Source organism: Mytilus californianus, unplaced genomic scaffold (genome assembly GCF_021869535.1).
Source record: "Mytilus californianus isolate M0D057914Y unplaced genomic scaffold, xbMytCali1.0.p SCAF_2, whole genome shotgun sequence".
NCBI lineage: Eukaryota > Metazoa > Mollusca > Bivalvia > Mytilida > Mytilidae > Mytilus > Mytilus californianus.
The window spans coordinates 115,605,330-115,628,228 of record NW_026262668.1 but is presented as its reverse complement, the minus strand read 5'-3'; the positions used below and the strand labels follow the sequence as shown (position 1 = coordinate 115,628,228).

The 22,899-nt window shown below is 32.9% G+C and overlaps 1 protein-coding gene across 1 annotated transcript in view; it reads left to right on the top strand.

The window, feature by feature from the left end:
* Positions 1 to 22,899, top strand: part of LOC127730814 (MAM and LDL-receptor class A domain-containing protein 1-like) — a 51,314-nt gene that overhangs the window by 10,918 nt on the left and 17,497 nt on the right. The window contains exons 5-7 of the mRNA XM_052239404.1: positions 19,491 to 19,641; positions 20,880 to 21,064; positions 22,763 to 22,844. Of these exons, the coding sequence (XP_052095364.1) occupies positions 19,491 to 19,641; positions 20,880 to 21,064; positions 22,763 to 22,844 (418 nt within the window). The remainder of the gene's footprint in view (positions 1 to 19,490; positions 19,642 to 20,879; positions 21,065 to 22,762; positions 22,845 to 22,899) is intronic.

The following is a 22,899-nucleotide window of genomic DNA, read 5'->3' as shown; positions in this document are numbered from 1 at the left end:
TTGTGATTTTACTGTTGACCTGCAGAACTCAAAATCATTATGATTTTCCTAGTCATCTCTCAACTTTAATTTCAATCATTTCAGGGAAACCTTATGACCTATGGAAATATAAGGATTCTTCCAGCTAACAACAGTTGTAATAATGTACTGAATGACAACAGTGCACTTGTCATATATATATATATATATATATTCCTTTCTAACCTTTTAACAGACTTATTCGGAAAGGATATAGTTACTATACTGTTGTCAAGTCATTAAGGATTGCATATTTTGGTATTAATATTGATTCACTCGTAGGGTCTTTGCATCGGAAATAAACACATTTATTCTAAAACCAGTTGTTGGCATGATACGGGTTATGTTCTTCTCATATATTTTATGATGGTATGATACTAAACCCCTAACGGGAGGGATTGTACTTGATTTTCTTATGATGAAGACATAATCTTTCAATCAGTTTAATTGGGGTTTGGAGCTGGCATGTCAGTAACTGCTAGTAGTCCTTTGTTCATTTATGTATCATTGTCATTTTGCTTAGTTTCTTTTGTTACCTATTCTGACATCGGACTCGGACTTCTTTCAAACTGAGTTTTACTGTGCGTATTGCTATGTGTTTCTTTTTTCTACATTGACTAGAGGTATATGGGTAGGGTTGAGATCTCACAAAACATGTTTAACCCCACCGCATTTTTGCATTTTTAAAACATAAAATAAACATAGAATATACACGATGTACCTTATCAAATGACATATGAATAATAATTTATAACAATACATATACTATAAGCAAGATTTGATTTGCAGCAGGTCAAGTTTACGAGCTTATTCCATCTACGCCAGCGACTAACAACCTGACGACTTTTCACAGTGCGCCAGAGGGTTGCATCCTGTTCTGCAAATTATGTTTTGTATCCATAATGAATTTGTTTCACCAAAAGTTAAAAGATACTAAAATATTTTTATAGAGTTATATAAATGCTGGTTTTAAAACTTTTCCAATATCATTTGTCATTTGAAAAGATATAATTTTATTAAATATTGCTTCATATTATAAATGAACAGTCAAAACTGATTTCTAGAATAACAATTAAAAATTTCATTAACATTAACACAATGCTGCAATAAACAGATTTATCTACATAATTTCTAAATACTGTGTGCAATTTCTTAAATAAGAGTGGTATCAAATAGATCCTAATATCACATATTTTAAATTACTATACAGGTAGGTCTTTTAAATTAGAATTTGTTACAAATAGTGACCACTACAGAATGCATATCTGAATCAATTATCGCAAATTTTGTAAATAGAAAATGAAAGGATATGGAGTAAATGTACATGGGACAAAATCGCACACAATACATAGAAAACATAGAAAATTATCAATGAACAGGGCTAAAAACTGGTCTGTTCCATTATCATATAATAGGTATGAATCAAAAAATGAGTTTGAAAAATTGTTCAGATATGATTTTTTTATGAACTTTTCGGATTAATTCAGTCAAAGAAATGACCACAGGACTGACACTTTGATCCTGTAAATTTTCATTAATTTGTAATTCAATCTTCTTTAAAAAAATCAATATTAATGATTTTATTAAACCTGATGTCGATGACTGGATTATGTTGTGACTTTCTTGTTATATTGATGTACCAAAATTCCACTGGCATTCAATAGAGTGAAAATATTTATTGATTTTGGATTTTTTCATTTTTGACTTAATTATTAAAATTGTGAAACATGAACAACATAAAATGAATGAAAAAAAAAACACGCTGTCCTAAATGATAGCTAATCCCCGCTACTGTTCATTGCAAAGCAACAGAGTCACATGCATTAACAATTACATTTGTCACTTCTTCAGCCTGAAGGTCTTCTTCTTGAAATGCGGTATTTGCATTTTGTCTTTTTTTTCAAAGCAAGTCTACTGAAATAACTAGCTATTTGTGTGGGGTAAGGAAATCGCAACACTTGAATATACGCTTTCCATCCTTGTTCTTGGCTGTTCTCATTTCATTGCCCACTTCTTCTGCTTCACATTTATGGCCAGTGACCTCCCCTTGATTAAACTTTTGAACCAAGAAATCTTTTTGTTCTACTGAGAACCGTTTTACTTCTCTCTTGCCTTTAAGCCCCCATCGTTTATTCAAAAGATGTGAAGTTTCAATTACTGGTTCATAAGGAACAACAGGATCTTTCTGAAGAGACTTGGTTTCAATGAGTTCAGAATACATGATTCTGACTCTATCTTTCAAGTTGACATTTTGCTCAGAGAATGTGTGGTTTCTAATGTCAAGATGTCGCAACATGTTTCCAAAGTTAATGAAAGTGCAAATGCATCCATCCTCAGGACAAGAAAAAAGATTGATAGCATCTTCAACTTGTACTGTTGTGGGATTTTCGTCTGGCTGTATTTGTTGTGACTCTCCTTCCTGCACATGCTGCAATAGTTTTTGTTTCAATTGTTTGACTTTAGGATCTGACATAGATAAGGTAGTTATAGCAGGAATGCATGTGTTTGCATTGATACCAATATCTTTAAATGGGTACCTTTGACCTTTTCCAATATCATATTGTCTCCATACTGTCATGCTATTATTATCATACAAAAAGTTGTTTAAACAACTTATGGATTCCATTTTTGGGCATTTTAGGGAATCAGATTTTGAGTCCGGAGGCAAGCAAACAACAACTTTAACATTTGACATTGTTGCCACGGCTTTTCTGAAATCGTCAGCTGTTACAACATTGTTCCCTTCATTAACGTATTTCTTTATGTGACCTTTAATGTGTGCTGCCTTTCTGTCACATATACATTTTCCTCCCTGAGGATCTGAAAAGTCAACTCTCTTTATTTTAATCAGTGACTTCTTATTGATCATAGGAATAGTTGTTAGTGAGTATGATGAATGAAAGCAACCAGCATTATCAGACCTCAGAAAGAGCGTTTTGAATTTCTTATTTTCTTTATTGATACGGTTGATAGTATCTTGCAGTATTGATGTTGATGTTAATGCATCTTGTGTTGCATTATCAAAGACATGTACAATGGTGAAGTTTTGATAATCATTCTGGTCTGTCTTCATTGAAACAACACCAACATGCCAAGAAAGCCCACGCTTGGCAAACCATTTGGACTGGGACTCTCTGCAATAAAGAAGGATTTCTGTAATATTTCTTTAAATCTAAGTTTTTTTGGCTAAATGAACAGGATACACTAATGGGTTCTTATACAAGAGTTTTAAGATCTGGGTTTTCTTGCATGAGTGGGTAAAATTGTTTCTTTTTATTGAACAGATATATCATGTTATGGAGGGGTATTTGCGAAAAATACCAGCCAAGGGACGGTTACATTTCCCAAGCCTCTAGGCGAGGGAAATTTGGTCCCAAGACTGGTATTTTTCGCAAATACCCCTCCATGACATCATATATCTGTTTAATTACACCGAATAGATTTTGATTGAAACTATCTGTACATGTGAAGGGAAATCGTAGTACCGCGGGAATTAAACATGTACTTATATGCGTTAGTGCTGTCTTTTTGTAACGTCATGGTATCTATATGTGTAAACGTCATTGTTTTACATCATTAAATCGTTCATTTGTATAGACATTTTTTCCCCTCTTTATATGTATATTTTTGACAGTTTTTCGGTTTAACTCAATCAATAGTGTTTAACCATGTTGTCGGGATAAAGTGAGAAAGGTTCCGAATAATTTTGGCGGGAACAGGCTCGCGAGGGTAAAAAAGAATATCCAAAATGGCAAATACCACGGCAGAGAGGGGAATTTGAGGCAAATTCACCGGCAGTGGTGAAAAACAGGCAAATTCGTTTGAAATCAGGAAAAAATATTAGAATATGCGACAAATACACTGGCTAACAACCAATCAAAATTCGGCATTCTTATATAAGGTGTAATTATAATAAAAAGTCAATGAATTTCTCACACGAGTGGAAGAAATCCTGATCTTCGATAGATAATGATTGTTAGTCCCTATTTCTTCTGTTTCACATTGCAAATTACACTGAGAGTCACGATATATATATATATATATATATATATATATATATATATATATATATAGGTCAAGGGTAATTTGCATACGGAATGAAGGATCATAATAAATGGCGCTGAATCAACAATGACAATTTACAATCATCCAAAAATGATTGTATTTTAAAGCTAATAATAAAGTTTCCATTAACATGATTTAACAAAAGCTCTTTTAGATTTGTAAACATTAATCTTCAGAAACCAAGAATATTTAGGTCTTTCCACTTTTCTGTGGAGAAATTGACAATTTGGGTCATACGAACTTATTTGTAGATCTTATCTTGCTGAACATTTTTGCTGTTCACAGTTTATCTTTATCATTAATAATATTCTAGATAATAACCAAACACTGCAAAATTTCCTTAAAATTACCAATTTAGTAGCAGCAACCCAACAATGGGTTATCAGATTCAACTGAAAATTTCAGGGCTGATAGAACTTCACCTAATGAACACTTTTACCCCCATGTCAGATTTGCTTTAAATGGTTTGGTTTTTGAGATTCAAGCCAAAAACTGCATTTTACCCCTATGTTCTATTTTTAGCCATGGCGGCCATGTTTTATGACGAAACAGTAAATAAAACACAAACTTTATTTTAGATACCCTAAGGATCATTCAGATTAAGTTTGGTTGGAATTGGTTCAGTAGTTTCAGAGAAGAAGATGTTTGAAATAGTTTACACCAGACGGACGACGACGAACGCCAAGTGATGGCAACAGCTCACAGTTCCAAACAAAGGAACTGTGAGCTAAAAATGTGGTGAACACTTTTAAATAACCCGCATTCAGTGTGCACCACTTTTTTATGTTATCTCTTCATAGACAGAAAAAATATATTACAGTCATTCCTTAAATAAATCACTAAATTTTGTTAACAAATGCATTTTTAAGAGAACCTCCAGTAATCATTTCATTTAAGTTTTTTATGCTTTGATCTCCATGTAATAAGTGAACACATAATCAGTTTCTTCATGCAAAATGGCATATCATGAAGTTTTATATGAACTACAAGAAAAGAAAATGCTGACTAGTGATAATTTGTAACCTACAAGAGAGAAACAGAATACTGCTCTCCTTTGAAGCAGGGGTATACTAATAAGAGAGTTTTATTGAAATCCATTCAGCTGTATCAAAAATATTTTTAAAAGTCAAAGGCCAAATGTTCACAGTTGTGTCTCTTTGACATGTCATGTTGTTTTAAGCAATTAAAATAAAATATATTCAGTGGTTTCTGTAGTTTTTTTTAATAAAATTTTAATGACAAACAAATGAAGGACAGGTAGGATGTATTGGTATAATATGCAAATGTGCATACTTCATCCACCATTTTGATTCATCAAATTTTGTAAGAATTCTGGGACTTAGACCATTTTCATCATTTGTTCAAATGGAGGGAAATACAGCTACTTGTAGCAATCTTGTTTTTTTTCTTTTACTTTTATTGTAAATGTATGTCAAAGGTAAAATAATCAAGGACATTATAAGCCACGAATGTTGTACACATACCTTATATTGAACTTTCAAGTACTGTTTACCATCATTCAATAATTGATGAACATTCTCTTCCCACTGCTTTCCCTTTCCTATCTGACCAAGAATGCTGGAAGCTGTTTTCATGTCATCAAAAGCTTTTCCTCCCTCTGCAGCATAATTGTCGAGTCCTTTTATGCTCTTGCGTACACTCGGTTTTATAGCTTCCAACAGTCTCATGTATGATCTTTCTGATAGCACAGACAAATAATTCATTTCTTCACAATATTTCAAATAAAGATTGACAGTTCTTGTTCTAACTGTATTAAGAATTATTTTAGGTGCTGTCAATTCTGACCCTGATGCCAGTTTAAAATTACATTCCCCAAACGGTGAGTCTGTCATAATAGCTGGAGACAAAACAAACTGCAGAAAATGGTCAATCTGTTGTTTGGTTGCTTTTTCTCTGTACAACTTACCTTCAGTGACTGGCATACCAACACCATTAAGCTCGGCATGTTTTTTGGCTGATGTATATTTGTATCTACTTAAATTTGGTATCCCTTTCTGAATCTCAACAAAAGAATAATCTTTCACTTAAGGTATAAAACCACTAATTCATAGCCCCATTGCTTTCTATGTTAAATTCTGCAATTTCAAGCATAAATGGCTACTTTATCTTAATTTCAAATAAAGTGGCAGTTATTTCATGTCTAAACTGTACCTTATGCTGACTTGTGCTGAAAAAATCAACATACCTTTAATTGCATATTAGAGCGTACTGGTTCCCGGAAGTTTGATAGTACAAAAACAGGAACTTCTGATCTGAACAACAGGCCAAATGAGCCCTCCTATTAAAATTTCCTATACTTCTTTATTATTCAAATAAAAGTTTCAACAAGGGTTCTACAGTGACCCCAAGTCCCCAACCTTTCATTTGATACTAAAACTACCCAAATATTTCCACTATTGACAAAGATGCAGCTATGCGTAGGAACTATTTTGTTTAAAATATGTACTACTTTCTTGTATGTTCTTTCCGACCGGGCCTGAATTAGTGGTTCTATACCTTAAAGGGACAGAAGTTGTCTCTGTACTCCCCAACTGGTCATCGTCGTATATGCTGCTGAAACAGATTTCAGTAGGTCATTGTTTTCCTTATGGGGCTATTTAATTGTACAGTACTACATGTAGATTGAGATGATGCCATGTCAAGTTGCCACTCTGAGGCGTCACTAATTGTGCTGGCTGTGGACTGAGATAATTCAATTACCTACAAATCAAAATACATTCTGTATTACTAAAAACATACAATGACAGCTCATATGATGCCCCTCTTGTTTTCTTAAATTTTCATATATGTGTAAAGGTTGAACTAACCTAAACCATGTAGTAAAGTGAATGTTTTTTTTAAAACTCTCAGATCTTTGCTGAGAATGTTCTGTGTATCATGTATATGTGGTATTCATGACAATATCATAGCCAGCATTTTTTGAAGAACTATTGGTATTTTTTTTTTCTTTAACATTTATCAAGATTTGTATTGTTATGTATACAAATTTAATAAAGAGCTACACCAAACACAGCACATACATGTTATACAACTGTAGCATCTTGAACACTATTGGAATATGCAAATTAAGAATGGTGGATTGACTAAACACTAAACGTCTTGGATTCTTTCTTGGTCGAAAGACCCTTCAGGAACTGTCCAGTTGAAGAACAGGAATAAGAGCTACGTTCTGTGAATATTTGTACTTTTAATGTATTGTGTGTTTTTTGTCACATGTACATATTTACTTCATAACCCTTAAATTTGGTATCCCTCCCATCCTCTTCAATTTTATGCAAAAAGTCTGAGAACCAATTAATCAACAATGCATTGCCTTAGTATACCTCACACATTGAGTCCTTATCATTATTGTCAACTGTATCCATCACTCTGTCAACATTAAATGTCTCGGTCATCTCAAGTTGCTTGTGTTGAATAATTGGTTCTTCCTAAAATATGAAATTGCATCATTTAGATTGCAACACACAAACTTTAAATTTGAAAATTGTCTGTACATATAAGAAAAAAATTATTTCAACAATCATATATTTGTTATGAAATAAAATATATGGACAAGTCACATATTTTTATGACACCATTTCACCAAATATTGTTCATGTAATGTTAGCAAAATGTGATACAAATTTCCTCTCTGCATGAAATAATTGCACCAATATTATATGTTATTCAAGATCATAGCTATATAGGGTATCAATCAGCCCACTGATATAAAACTAGAGGCTCCAAGGAGCCTGAATTGCTTACCTGTTTGAATGGTTTACACTGAATTTCAGTTTACAAAGAGAGATAACTCCTTAAACCAAAAATCTGTGGTTTAAAAGGAGAAGATTTTTTAAGAAAAGTTAACAGTCAAACAGATGGACAATGGCAATGTGATTGCTTTTAGTGAGATGAGCTAAATATTTTTAAACTGCAATTTCAACTGTCAAAATTATCATGTTTGAAATGTTATTTCTAAAATTAAAATACACCAACCTCAAATAATTTCATCCTTCTAATCAGTTCTATCCTACATGCAACACAGACTCCTGAAATATAAGTTAATAAGCCATTACAATTGATATTTTAAAGTGTGCCTTTCTACGTTGTAATGTTACAATAGTATTTCAGCTTAGGGTAAAGGTTGACACCTGTTTATACATTTAAATTCACTGCATTTGTTTGAACCTGTCAAAAGTCAGGAGCCTGTTGTTCAGTGGTTGTCGTTTGTTGATGTGGTTCATAAGTATTTTTCATTTTTTATGGAGATTCGATTGTTGTTTAACTTTGACCTAGGAAGTTGTACATACATTATGACACACCCTCTGGTGTTGGTTAATAAACATGTCAAGTATAAACTTTTAAATCATAACTGTTCTCTAGATATAGATCGGACACAATTTGTTACGGACGGACGGACAGACTGATCACTATAGGGCGTCCGCCATTCGGCGGGGCCCTAATTATAAATAAAATTGCCATAACACTTAATGGTGTACCTACCAGATCCAACAGGTATTAATCTATGTTCCTCCTTCCACATGTACAAACTTTGCTTACAGTTCACACTGCAGTCTTGTCTAGCCTTTCTTGGTTTCTTGTTACCACCACAGGCAAACTGAAGAACACAGTACACAGATTTTCTCCATGTGACCCCAAATTCATATCTATGAGTTGGACAAATTGTAAGTGATGATGAACTTTCTTCAAAATACCCTCCTCTGAAGCGGAGTAAGTCGTCTTCATTCTTTATCTGACCCTCACGTTGAAAAGGCAGTTTCTTAAGTGATTGGCAATGTCATGTTTGCACGTTGACAAAGATGTTATGAGAGAACTTCCTAAGTGGATGGTTCTACAAGGCTTTGATGATACTGTTTTAAATGAGCACTGCATTGTATGTTAAAACTGCAATATAAAAGCAAGCAACAGTTGAATGTGCTGTTCATTAAAAAAAAAGTAACTTTAAAAATTGCTGTACATGTATGCATAAACATAGGTAAATGCAAATTATATATATATCTGGAGTACATGAAAAGTTCAATGTAGGACAAAAAAACTGAATTCAAATAGTTTATGAATAGACCCCCCTCTTCTTAAAGAGATTTTGATTACTCCACAAAAAAAAAATATAGTATATTGTATTGCAATTCATTTATTCTATTCCCTATTTGCGGTAAACAGGATCTCTCTCCATTTGCAGAGTAATCTTTTCTTCTTAGTAGGTATTTTATGAACAAAAACAGTTTTAGTCTTAGATGCATGATTTTTTTTATTAGTTGTTAGTGGCTTTGAACTAGCTGTCAGTATATAAACTGCGAGTACTCTCAGATCTGTACTTAGTGTCTTTTTGTTGTTGGGATATACAAGTACCCGGCCATATCCACTGTGTTTTTTTGTTAAATGTATTTCTATTTGTATCCATCTGATGAGTTGAGCCTTTTTCAACTGATTTTTATTTAATTTGTTCTTATGTTGTGCTGTTGCACCACTGTCCCAGGTTAGGAACTTAGGGGGAGGGTTGGGATCCCGCTAACATGTTTAACCCTGCCACATCCTGTATGTATGTGCCTGTCCCAAGTCAGGAGCCTGTAATTCAGTGGTTGTCGTTTGTTGATGTGTTACATATCTGTTTTTGTTTATTTTTTTTACATCAATTAAATTCTCGTTTGAATTGTTTCACATTTGTCATTTCAGGGCCTTTTAAAAATAGCTGACTATGTGGTAAGGGCTTTGCTCATTGTTGAAAGCCGTACGGTGACCTATAGTTGTTAATTTCTGTGTCAATTGGTCTCTTGTGGAGAGTTGTCTCATCATGCTCATCGGCAATCATACCACATCTTCTTTTTATATTTATTGTAGTTAATTTTTTATACACATTGCATAGCCTTCAATCAAACATATGAAGTAAAATTTCATAGAAAATGCTGAATTTTTATGGGTTGACAAAGTGTGAGTATCAGTTTATATCTCTGTTCAATGGCGTACGTAGCACCACAATTATTATTGGTACAGGAACAGCAAAGTTAAGGTGTTTTTTTCTTTTTCTTTTTTGTATGGCAAGGTATGGCTGGAATAAGAAATGCAAATTATTTGTACAACAATTGCGGTACTAGCTGCTTTATAAACGAACAGTTTTTTAATGTCTAATCTAAAATCAAAGAAGACATTTCTCTTATGATTTTTTTTCCTTAGATATTCTTTAATTAAGGTGAACTGATCCTCAATTTAAAAATCAAAACTTGCTTATAAAAAGTTTGGATTAATTTCGGGGATTCGTGTAATTCTTGTTGCAAGTCAAAAAATAATAAGAGAGGTAAATGTTGTGTTTTGTTATGGTGGCTATATTTTCAAAAAGGACTACTTGATATGATAAATTTGCTGAAAACGTTTGATATTTTTGTCATAATTTGTCTCATAACATGTATTTTAACAAATACTTGTGTGTAAAAACAGTAAAAAGATACACAAGGGACAATCGAATACCATTAAAACGAAAAATAAAACAGACAACAGATTGACCAAAGACAGAAGACAAATAATAAATAGCAGTTCGCAATATACTGCGTATACACAAACGATGGAACAATTAGTAGCCTATCAATAACCCTAGGTAACACACTTATTGGACAATGGAAAAGAGTTACAGATCATTAAGGTGTTGCGACAAATAAAAATCCGTTGATAAGTCATATTTGGTGATATTTGTAATGCGAGGAAAACAGAACGGGATAATTGCTACGACAAATTGAACATAACCGTGGGAATCTGCGACGCAGATATTCTATATTTAACGGCTAATCAAATCATGAATACGTCCATAAAACTTTCAACGAGAGCTCTACACCCTTGGTTAAATAGCTTTAGTGTATGGAAGGTGATAATATTGCATTAACAAGGAAATAACTCCAGATAAAAGTGCTGTAGAAATGTTGCTCGATATATACAACTGTTCAAAAGGAAAAATACTCCTGATGCAGGTGCTCTAGAAATTTTGCTACATAGAAATGTTAACAAGGAAAAAAACTGAATTTATCTATCTCCTTGGTTTGCAACATTTGAAACATTTATTGACCTATCCATATATGTGGTGTCCTTTATTTCAAATCAAATTGGATACATGTGATCAACATCGTTACCAGACTTTTTTAAGTGAGAGAACATCTCCTATATTTCAGAACGTAAATCTAAAAAGATAATGCTAGCTTTGTATCAATCTCATTGAGAAGTTTCTATGTGAGGTCTGGCCTATATTGAAAAGGTAACAAGTTGATGATAATCAAATCATGAATGCGTTCGCAAACTTTCGACGAAACTTTTAAAACCTTGGTTAAATAGCTTTAGGGAATGAAAGGTGATCGTTGTAATATTACATTATAACAAGAAAATAACTGCAGATAAAGATGCTGTAGAAATGTTGCTATAAATAAAACTGTTCACAAGGAAATAACTCTTGATACAGGTGCATTAGAAATGTTACTACATAAAACTGTTCACAAGGAAAATATTGAAGTTATCTCTATGATTTGCAAGTTTAGTTCTCAATCAATCACCATTGTCAATTTCTAGGTGTAGGTCAATATATGAAATCACTACTGACCTAATCAAATCCGTGGTATCCTATATTTCAATCAGATTGGATAGATGTGATCAGCATAGTTACCAGACTTTTTTAAGTGAGAGAACATCACCTATATTTCAGAACGTAAATCTAAAAAGATAATGCTAGCTTTGTATCAATCTCATTGAGAAGTTTCTATGTGAGGTCTGGCCTATATTGAAAAGGTAACAGGTTGATGATAAAAGAAACACGATATGCTTATGGTAACAATCTTTAAGATATATGATGTCGAAAGATTTTGTGTAGCTCTTATCATTTTGAGTAAAGCAAAACGTAAATATTTTGCTACATTCGCTACGCATTTTCATCTTTGGATTTTCTTTATAAGATGTTTAAGGAACGCCCATTTCCAAAAGATTTTAATTACCAAAAAATGAAAAAATACACCTTCCTTCTAGGTAATGTTATCAAAAAGAAAAAACTTGGAATAATGAAGATTATTTAAAGTTTAATATTTGATTCGCCGATTAGTGTTGAGTTCTTTAAACAAATTCTATAATAACAGGAATCCGTTCTAAACTGGTGTATTAGAAACAGTTTGAAAAATATGAGTACTGAAGCTGATTGATTATGTATTATTATTTCCAAGAATCTTTGAAATTTATTAGAATTGATTTTTATTAGTTTGCATTAAAACTTAAAACTACTGCCAAATAAACTCATCATAGATACCAGGATTGAAATTTTGTATTTGCGCCAGACGCGTGTTTCAAACGACTCATTAGTGACTTTTTGATTTTTTTCTTGATAGAGGTCGAGAGATGTTTGTCTTTCTGGTATCATATGCGCAGTTATTATGCTGCACATATGGGGACACTAGAGATTTCTATGGTAGATGGTAGTGGTAGTGGTAGTGAAACGATATTGTTTAGCCGAACGGGTAATCAGGGCAATGAATGGTTACAAGAAAAATTAGAAATACAGGCAGTAGATGATTTGAAAGTAAGTAAAATTTTACTCTTTCTCAGTTTGAAAGATGTGTTACATACTAGTATATGCCTAAAATTGACAATAAGGAGATGTGGTATATGACTGCTTGTGAGACAACTATCCACCAAACACCGAAGGACAAAGAAGGATGGAAACAACTATATGTCGCCGTTACACTGTATACTATGATACAAAAGGCTCGAATTATGACAAAGCAATAAAAACAAATATAACAGAAAGCAACCAACGACAACCACCGAGCTACAGGCTCATGACTTGGGATAGACTCATAAAGGATGTGGCGGGGTTAAGCATGTTTGTGTGAGCTCACTATCTCCCTCTAACCTGGGACATATGTGTAACAGCACAACATAATAAAAACAATAAAAAGTCATTTTGAAATGAATATGCTGATTAGATTGGCACGAAGCAACAAAAACAACTAACATAAAGCCAACATGATGGAAATCGTCAGTCGACTCTTACTGAGTAATTGCACAAAAAACTTTACATAATTAAATCTAATCGAAGTATCAATTGACTTTTCATGTTCAGATTTTTGTCCTAATAAAACAACGATTTTTTTAACTGTTAACCGATTTGGCAATTCCTGAAAATTAATTTGTTTTGCGAAGATTGCGACGGTAAAGGTTTAAGCAAAAAATAAACTTAGATAGCATCATTTGTATTTACATCATATGTTGAAATCATGATAACTAATTTGGCTTTTTTGTTCATTGTTCAACATTGCAATGGACGTTAAATTTTCCGAATTTAAATATCTTGGATGTAATTAAAGAAACTGTAAACAGCCAAAATTATCAGCTAACCAAAATCTACAAATACTTGATCATGACCAAAAGTCGACTCCTTAGCAGTTATTACCCTTCTAAGGCATTTTCAATATCTTTTTTTTTTTGCTTCTATTTTTAAAATTCAAAGTAAAGAGAAACTAAGTAGAAACTCCGAATACCAATAAAATAAGCAATACAAGATTTACAAAAATAAGTTAAAGGAACACAATTATCAATGGACTCCCTCGACCTCAGTTACTTCCCTATAAAGATGATTTTATCTACTTTTGCAGGGGGTTAATAACTTAAATAAAAACAGAGAGACTTTAGACAATAAACTATCAGTAAGGCAATGCCTACAAATAAATCAATATGACCGATATTGTCAATTGAATCCCTAAAGGAATATGTTGCCCAATGTTTTAAATGATTTCCGAGAGGATCAAACCTTGTTGCAATCTTACTAATAGAAGTGATTAAAATATGCAAATGTTGTTAAAGGTTTATACGTTGCATACTGCTTGCTAAATGAGATATTCAAGCTCATTAAAATCTCTAGTTTCTATATTCATTTAGAGTTTTTCTCTTTGTTGTAATTGAAGACTCGATACCACAGCCATAGTATAAACAAATAACGTGATTATTCTGTCTTACAGATTATAATTAAAGGAACCTCAGGAACTGGTTGGATGTCAGATATGGCTGTTGATGGTATATCATTGGTTCCTGGTACCTGTGGTTAGTATGAATAAGAATTCGTTATACAAAAAAAAGAGCGAACTGTAATTGTTAAAGCTCATCTTGGGTACATAAATTAAGAGAAAAATGGCATCCATCAAACAGAGCTAGACCGAGTTCACAATAATTGTATCTTGATTAAACTTCGTTTGATTTACTAGTATCTCAAGTTTAAAATGTTTGAAGTTAGATTAAGAGTTTAGAATTGGAAATGCCAAAAGAAAGGCTGGTTAAATCGATAACATGCCTGTTATGTCTTATAGAAGTTATTGACCATAAAGAAGAATTTTCCTATTTTTTTTCATTTATGCCTTTTATCTTGAAAATTATAATAGACAGACAGAAAATTTTTGGATATCAACAAGACAAGATCGAAATCCTCAGTCAATATCTTATTAAAGTTATTGCCCTTTAACGACGATTTTCCCATTTTTTGTCTTTTTGCCTATTATCTTGAAAACTATAAAAGATAGATGGAAACTTTAAATAGAAAAAATGATCAGCAAGACAAGAGCTACCAATAAATTAAACATGACCGAAATTGTTAGTCCTTATTGCAGTTATTGCCTTTAATGATGATTTTCCTCCATTTTTGGAATATTAAATATTCAACTGTTAAAGATACAAAGAAAACATTCAAAAGGAAAACAATAATCAGCAGGATAGCATCTACAATTACGTCAACATGAATTTGTCAGTTAACTCTTTAATAGAATAATTCCCGTTTAATGATGATTTTTACTAAAAAGCAACCATTATTGAAGATGCAGGTGAACGACACTGGCTTTTTGGAGCCTATATTCTCCTCCCTTTTGCTTATTTATGGGTTTTCTTTTAATTTATTTACCCTATTTTATTATTAAAAAAAAATACCATTTGCAATCTGATTCAAATGTAAGTGAATTTTGCAGCAAGTCCTCTGGCAACACCTGCTCCAACTACAACAACTACTCCGACGACATCAACTACTCCGATGACAACAACTACTCCGACGACAACAACTACGCCTACTACAACAACTACTCCAACCACAACAACTCCTTCGACAAACCTAGGTATAAAAAAGTGGAATCGTGGGAAATGTTGATGGAGTGTCCAATTATATTACAGAGCATCTTCTGCTATTCTTTTATCACCCCATCTCAATCATGAGACTTCTCTTTGGAAGTATTTGGTATTCAGGGAGTGCAGTACGGATTTCAACCATTAGTAAAACCATAACCACATAGTAGGCTATAAAAGGACCCGAAATGACAAATATAAACAATTCGTACTAGAAAACTCGCAGCCTGATTTATATACAATAAAACAATAAACGAAAAACAAATATGATATAGAGCAACAAGCCTCAATTACTGAATTACAGGCTCCTGATTTGCCACAGGAACATAAAGAATGTGGCAGGGCTTAACATGTTTGCTGGTGTCAAACCCTCCTCCTTACCTGAGACAGTGGTGTAACAGTACAACATTAGAACAAACTAAAAATCAGCTGAAAAGGGCTTAACTCATCAGATCGATACATAGAAGAAACACTAACAAAACAATACAAAAGACACAAAGTACTCACAGTGACTAAAAGCTAGTTCAAAGCTAAAAACAACTTTTAAACAAAATCATGTATCTAAGACTAAGCTTCATTATCTAGTTTGCATAATTTCAAATAGACCATTTTGATTTGATAGAAAGAATTTATTTTACTGACCTTAAAGTAAAACTGACTAAATATAATTAACCACCACATGGACTGCATGTGAATATAAAAGCTTAATACAACAGGTATATTTTGTTTAACATTTCTTCAACAGACATATTTTAGAATAAAGATATAGAAAACAATGTTAAATAAATATTTGAATTGTGTATGAAAAGGGTAGCTTTTTGTTCAAGCCGTAACAGACATTTCTTGATGCAACCACTTATGTTACTTGTTTTTTTTTTTTTTAAATATTACAGTTGTCTTTGATTTTAATCATCAATATCTCATTCAACTCACGCGCGTTGTTTTCCTATACAGCTTCAAATACTTAACATAACTTTTAGTATGATCGAACCCGTTGAAAACAAGCAAACATCTGAATGAATATAAATACATCTGTTATTCTACAATGAATCTTTCTTGTGAACATAAGCATCATTTATTAATTAGGAATTCCAATTTTGTAGCAATTTATAAAATACAAATCACGGTCACTTATCGAAATGTGGTAAACAAAACGAATACCAGAATGGTAATTTGATAGAATATGTCAGAGAGTTTTTTCCTTATGAAAATTTTGAATTTTCGGTTTTGGATGCTCTTATCCGTCGTTTACGATTTGGCCTTCTAAATGTGTTGATTCAAGTCAATTGTTGACGAAACGCCCTCTGACGTACCAAATTTTAATAAAAATAACATATAATGGACCCTTGCCTAAGCAATTTGCATATATCAGTTGATAACGCGCCTCTGGCGTACTATGTTATACGGTCACTGTTATGAATTGTTTGCAAATCCCAGTTTCTATATTCATTACATAAAAGCTTTCTCGTAGTTCCACTGGCAGTTATTTACGGTTTTATCGTTAAACTAACTGTCATAGTCAGTATGGACTGTGACTTTAAATTCATGTGACCGGTGTTGCTTGCACTGCAGATGATACTATCTAATTTGATACACCAGGTATTACTCCGTTTCGGGTTCATGTCATTCCATTCATTCTAACTCTCATGCTTGTCTATTGTATATCGTGACATTCCAGAAACCTATTGAACATGTATTTCCTAATTTTATATTATCAAGATCCGATTTAAAAAATAAACGTTTTTGTCGGGTTTAATTTAACTACAGTGCTACAGCGATATGATTATAAAACAATACACAATCCTGTCATATTCTCAAATACTATTTCATCTTTCGGTCTTGATACATATTTTTATTTTGTTTTTACAGAGTATTCGATTTTCGAGTGTTCTGCAGAGATTGATCAAACATGTATGTTTGTTCAATCCTCTGATGATACATTTAATTGGGAAAAAGAATCAGTGAGTAAATATATCAGTATGGTTTTAAATGTTGTTCGTGTATATGGATAAAAGTCTTTGTTGTTGATAAAACAATCAAACATTATATCAAGAATTCCTCGTTAAAGATAGGCAAATACGTTTATTATATAATAGCTAGACAATGGAAAACTAGCAGCTGTTATGGATGTTTATCAAAGAACCAACTGATGAGATTACTGTCTCTCGTGTCAAGATTTTGATGAATTTATCTGTAAATCGATTGATTTATCTTGATTTTTCTTCTGAATCATCTACAGTTCTGACTCACTGCTTGTCACGAACGACACGAAGTAAAGATTGTATCAGGCTAGCGGGGGAATAAAAACAAACAAAAACGTCTACAGAGCTTCATAAAAAAAGGAAAGAAAGTTTAATCCATGTGTCATTAATGGGTCGATTCTTAAGGAATACATAGCATGGGTAAGATGAATCACTAAAAATATAAGACAGTACAATAGACCACACCAACAACTAAGAACCGACTCCACTGAGAAAAATTGACATACAAATAAAGACAACCAACAACGAACAACACATGGTTCAGAGATTCTTACTTGGTACAGTCACAAACAGTTGAGCGGTTAAATCCAGATCCCTATTTCCAAGACCAGATGTGATAAAAAATAACACACAGCAAAAACCTTGCACAGATCAGTGACATAAAGAATGACCACTAACTTGAGCAAGAAAATAAAATAAAATGATTTGGAAAGCAGGGTTAAAATGTGTTTGGTACTACAAGAGTTTCAGCTGTTGGTTTAATACTTTAGCTCACGAAAATGAAAGATTCAGAAACACTACTTACAGCTTATATGAAGTATCCGCATGAATAAAATTTCTCTGTTTTCATTTTGTTTTTTTAGTCCTTGGTTGATAATAGCTTTATTGGCAGTCGTGTGCCATTTCATTGAATCCATTTTTGAATAAATCAAACCTTTACATGCAAAATATTTCGATGTTTACTTAGAAATATTTTATGGAATTATTGTTTTTATCTTTGAATTACGTTCATTTTATTAAAGTACAACATCAAGTGTATATAAGTTTTACAAAAGTTTCAGGGAAATCGATAAACAATGAATGGAAAATATCAACAATTCGTGCGTATTTTGGAATGGTCAGCTATCAACATGAACTCCGAAATGCTATAGACATGTTATCCCGATATGAATATAGATATAGATAAAAAGAAGACACGCATGGAATCGATGTTCTTATTTTTTTTGCTCAATCTTATATCATTGACAAAAATGTAAACGATCGTTTTACCTATATTAGAATGAGTTTTTGCGTGCCTTAACCGGAAAAGAAATCAATCTGCCTGTCGCTTTTTCTCTTTTTTATGTGACATTACACAAAATTAAAATGCTGAGTCCATAAGCAATCAGGGACCTCGGTGGCCGAGTGAGGCTGTGAGTTCGATCCCGCCTCATTTTTCCTACTGAAGGTCGATGGTTCTCTCCTGGAACACCAGCTTCCTCCACCAATAAAAACTGACCGCCACGAAATATATATCAGTTAAGTATATGAGCTGCATTTTTTACCAAATTTAACTAAACGCACTAATTATGATGTTCAGTAGTTGTCGTTTGTTGATTTGGTCCATAAGTGTTTCTCGTTTTTTATATAGATTAGACCGTTGGTTTTCCCGTTTGAATGGTTTTACACTAGTAATTTTTTGGGCCCTTTATAGCTTGCTGTCCGGTGTGAGCCAAGGCTCCGTGTTGAAGACCGTACTTTGACCTATTATGTTTTACTTTTATAAATTTTATCTTGGATGGAGAGTTGTCGCATTGGCACTCATACCAAATCTACATATATCTAATTAGAGCGAATTACTAGATACTAGTAATATTATGTGCCTTGAAAAATTTTGAATAACACTTAATAAATGTGTATGCATCCGGAGCACTTTTGGGGATTTACTTCCATCTGGAACGCTTGAGATCAAATATTGAAAAGCCCGAACATATTTTTCTTTCAACTTAAACAGTCAAAATCGTAGTTTATGTCCATTTAGTGGTCGGATGCATGGTTCATTGACAATTTTCAAATGACTCATTCTGGAAATATTTTTTTATGTTGACCTAATCTGTGTTGCTGTAATTGTAAAATTCCTATTTGAAAACTCCATACGCATATTTTACTTCTAGGTCACTGCATTTATGAAACAGACATTTTGAGTAATTTAGTGAAACGTGGAGTTTCCTACCATGAAATTGATGTTATCGCTTTCACGGGCGTGTTTTTTTTTTCTAGTTTAAAAACGTTCAATTTTTTTAGGGTCCAGCTCCATATTATGAATATAGTGGAATAACGGGTGTGACTGGTCCTGGTGGTGCAAAAGAGGGATCTGTATATTTCTATACAAAGACTTATCCAGATCGGAATCCGGGCGACGTTGCAGTTATGTTTACTGATATAGATTTTCAAAGTGAGAGAACTTAAAACGTTGATGTTTTCTTTGTTAACTTGTTTGTTGACAGGTAGATTATCGTTGAAATACAGAAACCACTGAAATTGTTATCTCTTAAGATATACTATACACAAATTACAGTCATATTTTGATAATTTTGAAGAGTTAACGTCATTAAGTAACACCCGGCGTGCTACGACAAATAAAAATCCGTTAATAAGTCATGTATCGAAAAATGAACGGGATAATTGCTACGACAAATTGAACATAACTGTGGGAATCTGCGACACAAATGTTCTATATATAACGGACAATCAAATCATGAATGCGTCCGCAAAACTTTCGACGGGAACTTTAAATAGTTAAATAGCTTCAGTGTATGAAAGGTGATCCCTGTAATATTGCATTAACAAGGAAATAACTCGGTGCTATAGAAATGTTGCTATATATAAAACTGTTCACAAGGAAATAACTCCAGATGAAGGTGCTGTAGAAATGTTGCTACGTCTCTATGGTTTGTAAGTTTAGTTCTCAATCGATCACCTTTGTCAATTTCTAGGTGTAGGTCAATATATGAAACAACTATTGACCTATCCATATCTGTGGTGTCCTTTATTTCAAATCAGATTCGATAGATGCGAACAACATAGTTACCAGACTTTTTTAAGTGAGAGAACATCACCTGTATATCGGAACATAGATTTAAAAAGATAATGCTAGCTTTGTATCAGTCTCATTGAGAAGTTTCTGAATGAGGTCTGGCCTATACTGAAAAGGTAACAAGTTGATAATAAAAGAAACATGGTATGCTTATGGTAAAAATCTTTAGGATATATGCTGTCAAAAGATTTTGTGTAGCTCTTACCGTTTTGAGTATAACAAAACGTAAATATTTTGCCACATATGCTACGCATTTTCATCTTTGGATTTTCTTTATTAGGACGCACATAGCCAAACGATTTTAATAACCAAACAATGAACAAATGCACCTTCCTTCTACGTAATATTATCAAAAAGGGAAACTTAGAATAATGAAATTTATCTAAAATTGAATATTTGATTCACTGATTAGTATAAAGGTCTTTAAACAAATCCAAAAATAACCGAAATCCGCTCGAATCTGGTGTATCCGAAACTGTTTGAATAGTATGAGTACTATTTGTTTATGTATTATTATTTCCAAGAATCTTAAGAATTTTTTAGAATTGAGTTTTTTCATTCGTTTACAATGCACTTTTTGACTTTTTGTTTGATAGAGGTCGAGAGATGTTTCTCTTTCTGGTATCATATGCGCAGTTATTATGCCGCACATATGGGAACACTAGAGATTTCTATGACAGATGGTAGTGGTAGTGAAACGATATTGTTTAGCCGAACGGGTAATCAGGGCAATGAATGGTTACAAGAAAAATTAGAAATACCAGCTGTAGATGATTTGAAGGTAAGTATAATTTTACTTCTTTCTCAGTTTGAAAGATGTGTTATGTATATGCCTAAAATTGAAAATAAGGAGATGTGGTATATGACTGCTTGTGAGACAACTATCCACCAAACACCGAAGGACAAAGAAGGATGGAAACAACTATATGTCGCCGTTACACTGTATACTATGATACAAAAGGCTCGAATTATGACAAAGCAATAAAAACAAATATGACAGAAAGCAACCAACGACAACCACCGAGCTACAGGCTCATGACTTGGGATAGACACATAAAGGATGTGCCTAAAAAAGTAAAATAATAACTCCTCCAAAAAAAGTAAAATAACAAAAATACCGAACTCCAAGGAAAATTCAAAACGGAAAGGCACTTATCAAATGGCAAAATTAAAAGCTCAAACACATCAAACGAATGGAAAACAACTGTCATATTCCTGACTTGGTACAGACATTTTTTTTATGTAGAAAATGGTGGATTAAACCTGGTTTTAAAGATAGCTAAACCTCTCACTTGTATGACGGTCGCATATAATTCCATTATATTGACAACAATTTGTGAACAAAACAAACAGAAAATATAGGAAAAAAATGTCAAAAATAGGGGTACAGCAGTCAACATTGTGTTATAGTCTTAATCACCATAAAACAAACAAATATGTCAACAAAACAAAAAACTAAAAGACATATAGACATAGCGCATAAGCAAAAATGAAAGAACAAAAAAAAAACATAGACAGCTTTTCACGAAAACCGACGGACAAGGCAGATGGAAACCATTACATGTCGCTGTTTCATTGTAGAGAATGATACAAAAAGCTGTATTTATGACAAAACAATAAAAATAAATATAATAGAAAGTAACCAACGACAACCACTGAGTTTTTGGCAATTACTTTAAAGTTAATATTTTTGCGAAAATTGCGACGGCAAAGGTTAAAGCAAAATTTCCATATAGATAGCATCATTTACATTATTTGCTGAAATCATGAAAATTAATTTGGCATTTTTGTCTATTCTTCAACATTGCAATGATTATGGCGCGCATATTTTTCTGAATTTAAAGTATCTTGAATGCAATTAAAGAAACTGTAAACAAAAAAAATTATCAGCTAACCAAAATCTACAAATACTTTATAAAAACCGACCCCTTAGCAATTATTACCCTTATAGGGCCTTTTTATTATCTTGATTTTTCTTCTTTTTTCAAATTATCAAAGTAGGTAAACGCTCGGAATACCAATGAGATAAGCAAGACAAGATTTACAAATATAAGTTAAAGGAACACAATTATCAATGGACTCCCGTGACCTTAGTTATTTCCCTTAAAAGACGATTTTATCCAATTTTCAGAGGTCTTAATAACATAAATAGAAACAGAGAGTCTTTAGACAGCAACAACTATCAGTAAGGCCAATCTGCAAATAAGTCAGCATGACCGATGTTATCCCTAAAGGAATGTGTTTCCAAATGATTTTCAAAGAGGAGCAAACCTAGTAACAATCTTACTGAGCGATTTTAATATGCAAATCCTGTCTAAGGTTTAAATGTTGTTTATTGCTTGCTAAATGAGCGATTCAAGCTCCTTAAAGTCTGTAGTTTCTATCTTCATTTAGAGTTTTTTTCTCCTATTTCTTGTGATTGAAGACTCGATACCACAGCCATAGTATAAACATATTACGTAATTATTGTTTCATACAGATTATAGTTAAAGGAATCTCAGGAACTGGTTGGATGTCAGATATGGCTGTTGATGGTATATCATTGGTTCCTGGTACCTGTGGTTAGTATGATTAGGAAAAAAAAACTTGTAATTTGTAAAGCTCATCTTGAGTACA